Here is a 10,292-nt window from a genome sequence, read left to right on the forward strand (position 1 = left end):
TAGCCCTAACTAAACTAAAACAAAAAATGTTACAGTGTCAATTTTACTCATTATCGAATATAGGCCGTACTTAATAATAAAGACAAGTGGTCATTTAGATTTTTGGTGTCTGTGTTGAGTATCCTTGTTTATTATTCCAGAAATCGTATATTTCAAAAAGTTTCTTGCACTAAAGTTACCAATTTCCCCGCAATGTTTTACGGGTCTCTGCTAGTACCAAATAATATGAAACATAGAAACAGACCATGTTTATATCCTGAAAGGTCAAAATCGACAATATCAATAATACGAATGAACGGTCAAAATGAACAATATTAATAATACGAATGAAAGGTCCAAATGGACAATATTAATAATACGAATGAAAGGTCAAAATAGACAATATTTATAATACGAATGACAAATCAAAATGAGCAATATTTATAAGACGGATGAAAGGTCAAAATGGACAATATTAATAATACGAATGAAAGGTCAAAATCGACAATATTAATGATACGAACGAAAGGTCAAAACGGACAATATTAATACTACAAATGAAAGGTCAAAATAGACAATATTTATAATACGAATGACAAATCAAAATGAACAATATTTGTAATATGAATGAAAGGTCAAAATAGACAATATTTATAATACGAATGACAAATCAAAATGAACAATATTTGTAATATGAATGAAAGGTCAAAATGGACAATATTTATAATACGAATGAAAGGTCAAAATGGACAATATTAATGATACGAGGAAAGGTCAAAATGGACAATATTAATAATACGAGGAAAGGTCAAAATAGACAACATTAATAATAGGAATGAAAGGTCAAAATGGACAATATTAATAATACGAGGAAAGGTCAAAATAGACAACATTAATAATAGGAATGAAAGGTCGAAACGGACAATATTAATACTACAAATGAAAGGTCAAAATGAACAAATAATATTACAAGTGAAAAGTCAAAATGGACAATAATATTACAAATAAAAGTTCAAAATAACAAAAAAGGACAAAGGCGCACAATGGGCTCTGGCCACCATGGGTATCAAAACCCGAATTTTAGCGTTTTAAGCTGCGAGACTTGCCGCTGAGACACCGGGGTTGGGGTGCGAATAGGAATAATAAGACTTTATAATTCATTCACAGCTGAGAACACGTCAAACAATGTACCGTACAACTTCTAACATCTGCAAGCCCAATGGTTTAAATAATTCTTAAGAATTTTGAGTGAATAATCATAAAAGCACTAAGTATGACAGCCTTGATTAGTTACCGGGATTTCTTTCTGCTGTTTACCACAACAAGGTTCTTTTTCTCTGAAGGAATAAATCACATGAAACTAAAAATATTTCTGTGAAGTTATTTTTTAACAAAGCTATAAGAACTTAAGCTGTTTAAATGCAGAAGTTAAATACTAAAAGAATTGAGAGAGAAGTAACAGATGTTGGACAAATTCATCCCCGAATCTCTTATTTTCGTTCCTTCGACATAAAGTTTAAAAAAAGGGGGCGCCACTGTTATCGTATTGATAATAATAGCGTGTTGGTGATAATTCAACAACTGTTTGTTCGGAACGTTGTAATAGTTGGAAGGCATACTGCAATGTAGGGGTGCTAAAGATCGTCAATAAATTTTCTACCATCTTTCTGTCAAAGAAAGGGCTTGGACTAATCAAACAAGGAGAATACAAGACGGAGTCGACTTTGCAATTGTGCCTTCAAAATTTCTCTCGTAATACAGAGATTGAAATCTGCTAAGAAAATTTATTTTAGCAGACATACAACGTTTGTATAATCCACCCCCAGGGAACCGTTGATAAAAATAAGTGTTAGATCTGAAAAAAAAAATCTGATTGGGTATCGAGGCGCAAATAGTTGGGAATCTGATAAGCTTAAAAACGCATAACTTATGTTTTTCTAACGTTTCTGCAACAAAACAAATAAGTTCAACTTAGCCATGGGATTTGTGTATTGGTTGAGAGGCCTAACTGAAGCCATGGGATTTGTGTATTGGTTGAGAGGCCTAACTGAAGCCATGGGATTTGTGTATTGGTTGAGAGGCCTACTGAAGCCATGGGATTTGTGTATTGGTTGAGAGGCCTACTGAAACATATTATTTGCTATATGTTTCCAGGGGCACTAAAAATAAACTAAACGAACATTTAAAACGTATAAAGTTTTGAAATATTTCTTAAAAATTCGCTATTTTTCCACAAAAAGTGTCGGCCTAGCATGGCCAGGCGGTTAGGGAGCTCGGCTCGCAGACTGAGGCTCGCGGGTGCGAATCCCCGTCACACGAAACATGCTCGCCCTTTCAGCCGTGGGGGAGTTATAACGTGACGGTCAATCCCACTATTCGTTAACCACCTGGCCACGCCGGGGCCCATAATTAAAAGACTGCATGCATGGTGTGAGACAATAAATGTTTGTGATTTGTCCACCACGAGAGATCGAACCAGGAATTTTAGCTTTTTGATATATATATATATATAGATAGAAAGAAGTACGAATAAATAACTAGATAGACAGATAGGTTCTTCAAATGATAACAATACTATAACACTGGTTTTCCAGTATTCTTGAAAAACCCATAAAATTCTGCGTTTTAAGAAAGATCCTAAACGTTTATTTATTTCCCGATGAAAAGGAATAGTATCCCCCCTCAAATAAAATAAAGCCATCAATAGGGCTGTTTCACAACCAATTTGACATGCAACAAAAAGATGTACCCCGATGAGAAACCGGTAAGTTACAGATCTACTATGCCACAATCCGCGGTTTGATCCCTTGCGGTGGACAAAGCAGATTTTAAAACAAACAACGATATTTCACAAGTAGCAAAAACTCTAAAAGACAGAAAATATTATATTCATCATATATTAAGCAACAAAATTTGTTATTTGTGTACAAAACACAAAACTATTCCTGTTCGTTTATGTCAATGCGTATCAAATCTCAGACTTTTACCAAAACAAAGAAACAAAACATTTGATTAAATATGTTATAAAACTCGTGTTTTATTCGCATGTCTAAGAAACTTAGATTTACTTACAGTTCAACCAAGTTGGTTGGTAAGGGTTTCGGGACAATGGTGAAATGTCGATTTTCACAGAAAAGACTCCTGTTTGAGCATTTACATCTGAATGGAGGACTTGATAATTCTAAAAAAAATCAGAAATCAGACTAACAAAGTTAAAAATAGCACCCAATGTTCCTAATCTAAACTACTAACAAAGTTGAAAATAACACCAATTGTTCCTAATCTAAGCTATTAACAAAGTTGTAAATAACACCCACTGTTTCTAATCTAAGTTACTAACAAAGTTGAAAATAACACCTACTGTTCCTAATCTAAACTACTAACAAAGTTGAAAATAACACCAACTGTTCCTAATCTAAACTACTAACAAAGTTGAAAATCACACCCACTGTTCCTAATCTAAGCTACTAACAAAGTTGAAAATAACACCAACTGTTCCTAATCTAAACTACTAACAAGGTTAAAAATAACACCCACTGTTCGTGATCTAAACTACTAACAAAGTTGAAAATAACACCCACTGTTCCTGATCTAAACTACTAATAAGGTTAAATATAACACCCACTGTTCCTAATCTAAACTACTAACAAGGTTAAAAATGACACCCACTGTTCGTGATTTAAACTACTAACAAGGTTAAACATAACACCAACTGTTCCTAATCTAAACTACTAACAAGGTTAAATATAACACCCACTGTTCCTAATCTAAACTACTAATAACGTTGAAAATAATAATCACAATTATAACTTAAACTACCAGCAAGGAAAATAAAACTAATCAGTGGATTATCGATTAATGAATGAACCAATTAAAAGTTAAGCCTAAATTGTTTTCTAAAGTCTGTTTATAGCTAGTCATGAATAGATTTGGTTAGTTTCAAATTTAACTTATTAAAAAAAAGCTTTTTATTGAAATCAAAGACGTTGAACTTTTACATATTTGTAAATGATGGTATTAAACTTCTCATCACCAGATGGCAGGTGCATCAATGTTTATGACTTGTTTGTTTGTTTGTCTCAGACGAGTTTCTTTCCTTTTTACATTAGTTTATCTGATATATCGATCGCGAGGAATCGAACCCCAGATTTTAGCTTTGTAAGTCTGTCCCATCAGAGGACCTTTTGTTCGAGACTTGCAATTAATATTAGTATGACACTTGTGTAATTTTTCAATAACATAGATCTCTGAGTGTTCCCATTCTCACGGTATTTTATCTTTATACAGACTGGGGACAGTCTCGTCTTTAAATTATTATTATGTACTTTTAAACATTGACTCTTTTTCTCTTTAAGACATGTGCCATTGAGACTTTTAATTCCGTTTGTGGCAAGTGAAGGTTTGTTTGTTTTTTGAATTTCGTGCAAAGCTACACGAGGGCTATCTGCGCTAGCCGTCCCTAATTTAGCAGTGTAAGACTAGAGGGAAGGCAGCTAGTCATCACCACCCACCGCCAACTCTTTTACCAACGAATAGTGGGATTGACCGTCACATTATAACGCCCTCACGGCTGAAAGGGCGAGCATGTTTGGTGTGACGGGGATTCGAACCCGCGACCCTCAGATTGCGAGTCGAACGCCCTGACCACCTGGCCATGCCGGACCGGCAAGTGAAGGTCCTTTCTTGATGCTGCTCAAATAATTGGATGTTAAGTCTCCTTATTTTTTTATTTTGGGTCTACCCCAAAAAACGAGGGGACAATAGAGAAACGAAGAAACCCCATTGATCTAAGATAAAAAAAAAATCACACTAACATTAACTTCGCAGTCATACTCGTGCTACTGCAGCGAGCCCTGGTGTTTACAAAAATGGACACGTAGAAGTGTAATAGTATGTAACGTATTATCGTTAATTGGAACGATGCAACGTTTTGGCACCGTTGCTTTTGTCTTCTTTGTTTTATCACTTTGCATATTTAGGACGAATAGTTTAGGTACGTCAGATAAATTACCGTGTACGTGTTTTTTGTTTGTTTGTTTATAGAGCCAAGCTACATCGGGCCATCTGCTATGTCCACCGAGGGGAATCGAACCCCTAAAGTTAGCGTTGTAAATTATTGAAACGTAAAATTTTGTAAATCATTCCAACAATCGCAAAGCATTTGCATTCTTGACTCAAACCACGTTCATTGAATTTCGCGCGGATCCTTCTGGGATATATATATATATAGCTTATAACCTATTGATTAGTTACACAGTGAAAGACAGTAGAAGCTGAGACGTTGTGGGTGTAAGCACTCAGTTTCTTACCTTTATTTGGTTGATGATTTGTTTTTTGTTTTTTTTAAGATTTTCCATCAGGGCTGACTAGATTGACCTCGGCGTTTGGATATTGTCTGATAGATGGGATAAACCCAACACATTTGGGTGCTATTCCCATAGACATTATCCGCTATAACAATAAGTTGACAACCAGGACCGATAACGGTTTGCGCACGTGATTACACACAAAAAAGCTTGTTTTAAGAACATGTTTTCCCAAACACGAATGTTAATAACGTATAGTAATTAGTGGTTCGTGTCCTTCAGCGACTGCTTAAAGTTGAAAAAATTATCCGATTCTTAAGCAGCTTAAGCTACTGCTAGTCTTCTTCCATATTTAGCCCAAAGCTACACAATGGGCTGTCTGTGCTCTACCCAACACGGGTATCGAAACCCGGTTTCTAGCGTTGTAAGTCCGTAGACATACCGCTGTGCCACTGAGGGGAAGTGTTTATCTTTAAAACGACAATAACGACATCGTCCCTATTTCTAATGACGATTTTAATCCACCCACTAACATGGAAACAGAAGTCGAACTTATTACTCCATATTCTTATAACGTTCAGAATATAAAGTAAGAACACAGCCCTTTACTACATAGGCAGCTACGCCTAGATTCATGGCAACATGACTGCCTTTTCTTATATACGAACAGCGAACACTGCGTCCAGTTATAAGCCATCTATAATAATAAAAGGGAGAGCGTGTCTCTGTGTGTATGACCGCCATAGCTCCAACAGGAAAGGACCAAGAAACCTGAAATTTTGCACATATACTAAGTGGATCCTGAGGGTGTGGACCTGGGTATTATTATTTATTTTATTCACTTGCGTACGCGCATGCGCACCCCCATAATATATGCTGTTGTGTATCAGTTAGATTAACAACTTCTAAAATATAGAAAACCCAGTGCGTTTTAGTAACAATGCGTTCCAACAATGACTTTTATGTCATGTCGCTCAGCAGCAAAAGTATAACCTAATATTATTGTTAGTCTATGTACCGAAGGTGCAAAATGAAATGTATAAACAACAAAACTGGAAAAACATTTGTTGATTTTTTAGTTCCGAGTCTGCGTTGTTTAAAGAGGTTCGTTTTTTATTTAAAACATTGGTGATATAATAGAAAATAGCTTAATTCAGAAACGATTTAAGTTTGAAATTGAATTGATGTTTTTTACTTTCATGATAAATTTTATGCACTTGCTAAAATATATTAATCTAATAACCCGTGCAAAGCCGGGTACTTTTGCTAGTTAACTCATAAACCTAAACCTTCTCTTTCCTTGTCATTCCTTCTCCCCTAAAATATCACAATCAAGCAAACTTAGCTTATGTAAAGAAGTGTTTGTAGCATCATAAAATACAGCTTCAGAGTTGTTGTCTTTTCAGATTCCAGTACATGAACGAATATTCACAAAGAATTTAACCACAAGCACTAAAGAGTGGCTTTTTTATATAAATATTTATCATTAACATTGAGAATTGTGGTCAAGATTGTAACTTTCAAAAATCAATTTTATTTGTAAGTTTGGATCTTAGTTTCTCTGCAGCTTCGTCTCCCTTATTGTTGACAACATACTTTGTTTGATGAAGAATTATTATGTTAAAACTACAACATGACCTAAAGTAGTAAACACCATCTGGAAGTTCAGTTTTAGTAAAGTAAACGAACAGCTTAGGACGACAAGAAAGACTGGGGTTCACATCAGCTAGAGAGGACTTGCTCTGTAATGAGAGCATGTCTGGCTAATCTCTACAAGATCAAGTCTGGCCTTCGATTGGCTTTAAGCAAGCTTTCGTTTAATCCTAACATCTGATATACAGAAAGTTGGAGCATGCTTTTATACATCTATGATAAATCGTACTTAAACAAGAAGGATTTTATTCGTCTTTATCTCGTCCCACAGTGAATTCATTCTCAATCTGAGTTTTGAAATGTGTTTGTTTTCACTGATTTACATTTTGTAAACTGTACAGTTCTACTTTGTATAAATCTGATATCACACCATTTTATATTTATATCAATCAGGAAAATATTAATCATTTTAATTTATCATATTTTACATTAACTGGCAGATTATCAAAAAAAAGGGGGGGAGAAAATTAAAAAAACTAAATAGGACAAATGACAAGTAACAATATGTTGAATCAACATACGTAGAGAGAGATTTGGGATTGTATTAAGAACGGTGCTAAATATGAATATAAGAATAGTGCAGTTTATCTAATGATATTACAGATGAAATTTTATACTTAATAATAATCACAAGGCGCTCGACTCGCAATCTGAGGGTCGCGGGTTCGAATCCCCGTCCCACCAAGCATGCTCGCCCCTTTCAGCCGTGGGGGCGTTATAATGTGAGGGTCAATCCCACTATTCGTTGGTTAAAGAGTAGCCCAAGAGTTGGCGGTGATGACTAGCTGCCTTCCCTCTAGTCTTACACTGATAAATTAGGGACGGCTAGTGCAGATAGCCCTCGTGTAGCTTTGCGCGAAATTCAAAAACAAACAAACAAACTTAATAATCCGAATTGTTTGATTTAGGCCTTTAAAAAAACAAGTCCCACTGATGGCATCAGGGTAATTAGAAGTTCAGCAACAGAATTCTTACGGATATCATTTTGTGTCTTGAGGGAAATAATTGTCTGTACCACCAGGTGGAGTTAAAAAATAATATTGTTGTAAAGGTTTTATTTTTTTTATTTATTATTCGGTAAAAATAATGCAAAGTTCAGCTTACTTGACAAAGCCGGAAACGGTGTATTTCTTCGACCGTGACGTAAATACTGTTCAAGTTACGTTCATTGATAGGCCTAGCTCACAAATAAATCTAAACAATCGCGTATTTGCAAGCTCTCTACTTTGTTGAAACACAAATTCAAAATTTACAGCACTAAACTGAGTTACTAACTAATTCACTCTATTACTGACTGATTTATTAACTAACTCACTGACTGATTTATTAAATTATTAACTAAGTCATTGACTAAAGAACTCACTAACTCACTGACTGGTTCATTGACTAACGAACTAACTAACTCTCTTACTGGTTCATTAACTAACTAACGAACTAACTAACTCACTGACTTATTCACTAACTAACGAACTAACTAACTCACTGACTTATTCACTAACTAACTCTCTTACTGGTTCATTAACTGACTAACGAACTAACTAATTCACTGACTTATTCACTAACGAACTAACTAACTAACTCATTGACTTATTCACTAACTAACGAACTAACTAATTCATTGACTTATTCACTAACGAACTAACTAACTAACTCGTTGACTTATTCACTAACTAATGAACTAACTAACTCACTGACTTATTCACTAACGAACTAACTAACTAACTTACTGACTAATTAACTAACTAACGAACTAACTAACTCACTGACTTATTCACTAACTAACGAACTAACTAACTCATTCTAGTTTTTATATTACAATATTTGTTCTCCCCAAATCTCATAAAAATTCGAGACGTCACGTCGAATCTAGACACTTGGGAAATTTCTAGGCGTCAAACGCCATGATAATATCGTGCCAATTTAAAATATCTAAATGAAGAAATTAGAAAAAGAGCCTATAACAATATATATGGGACTATTGTTCACTTTGGAAGCTACTTTTTGGTTATCTAGACAAGAAACGCTAATTAACTAAGGTAGAAATACATCAAATTTTATCTAAAGTATTTAAAATGTTCCCTTATTAATCTAATCCAATCTAATCTTATCTAACTTAACCTAACATGTTCCTTTATTAGTGTAAGTACATCTAATCTTATCTAAAATTACTTTAAATGTTCCCTTATTAATCTAAGTCAATCTAATCTTATCTAACTTAACCTAACATGTTCCTTTATTAGTGTAAGTACATCTAATCTTATCTAAAATTACTTTAAATGTTCCCTTATTAATCTAATCCAATCTAATCTTATCTAACTTAACCTAACATGTTCCTTTATTAGTGTAAGTACATCTAATCTTATCTAAAATTACTTTAAATGTTCCCTTATTAATCTAATCCAATCTAATCTTATCTAACTTAATCCAAAGCGTTCTTTTGCTAATACAAGCCAATCTAATCTTATCTAACTTAACCCATTAACTGTAAATGACGGATATTTCCGTCATTGAAGTTCTATGGCTCAGCTGCGAATGACGGAAATATATAACTATAAGTCTATGCGAATGACGAAAATTACCGTTTTATTGTGATTGATGGCAACTGGACTGCTCTTGTCGCAGTTAATTGGTTAATCTTAAACGTTCCTTTGCTAATATAAGCCAATCTAATCTTACCTAATATTTCCTATCACAATATAAGCTAGCATAACTTATCTTAGCTAGGCCTAAAGGAAACCGTCTAGAAACCTATAACTCTAAAACCTAAAATGTTGCATGTCTGTTCATCTGGTGTCGGGAGTGGCTCTGTGGTTAGCGTGTTCGGATTATGAATCCAAGGGTTCGCGTTCCGTTGCTGCAAAAACGCGCTCTGTACTTTGAGGGTGATCTCCCCCCCCCCCTTTTCTGTCAGCTATAACTAGCTGCCTTTCCTCTAATATCTGTCTGTTCAAAATTAAAGATGGCTATGTGTGGCTTTGTGGGAAAAAGAACGAAACAAACGCTTGTGCATATTTGACTCATCAGATTCCTTTGTTAATCTCATCTAATCTAACTTAACCAACACCTTCTGAAAACTGATATCTTTGACTCATCAGATTCCTTTATCAATCTCATCTAACCTAACTTAACCAACACCTTCTGAAAACTGATATCTTTGACTCATCAGATTCCTTTATCAATCTAATCTAATCTAACTTAACCAACACCTTCTGAAAACTGATATCTCTGACTCATCAGATTCCTTTATCAATCTAATCTAATCTAACTTAACCAACACCTTCTGAAAACTGATATCTTTGACTCATCAGATTCCTTTATCAATCTAATCTAATCTAACTTAACCAACACCTTCTG

The 10,292-nt window shown here is 34.6% G+C and overlaps 1 protein-coding gene across 1 annotated transcript in view; it reads right to left on the reverse strand.

Moving 5' to 3' along the window:
- The window catches only part of LOC106471895 (relaxin receptor 2-like), a gene marked incomplete at both ends in the record, with an annotated part of 50,625 nt that overhangs the window by 35,002 nt on the left and 5,331 nt on the right, over positions 1-10,292 (reverse strand). Inside the window, one exon of the mRNA XM_022400504.1 lies at positions 3,052-3,160. Within this exon, the coding sequence (XP_022256212.1) occupies positions 3,052-3,160 (109 nt within the window). The remainder of the gene's footprint in view (positions 1-3,051; positions 3,161-10,292) is intronic.

Source organism: Limulus polyphemus, unplaced genomic scaffold, assembly GCF_000517525.1.
Source record: "Limulus polyphemus unplaced genomic scaffold, Limulus_polyphemus-2.1.2 Scaffold4948, whole genome shotgun sequence".
Lineage (NCBI taxonomy): Eukaryota > Metazoa > Arthropoda > Merostomata > Xiphosura > Limulidae > Limulus > Limulus polyphemus.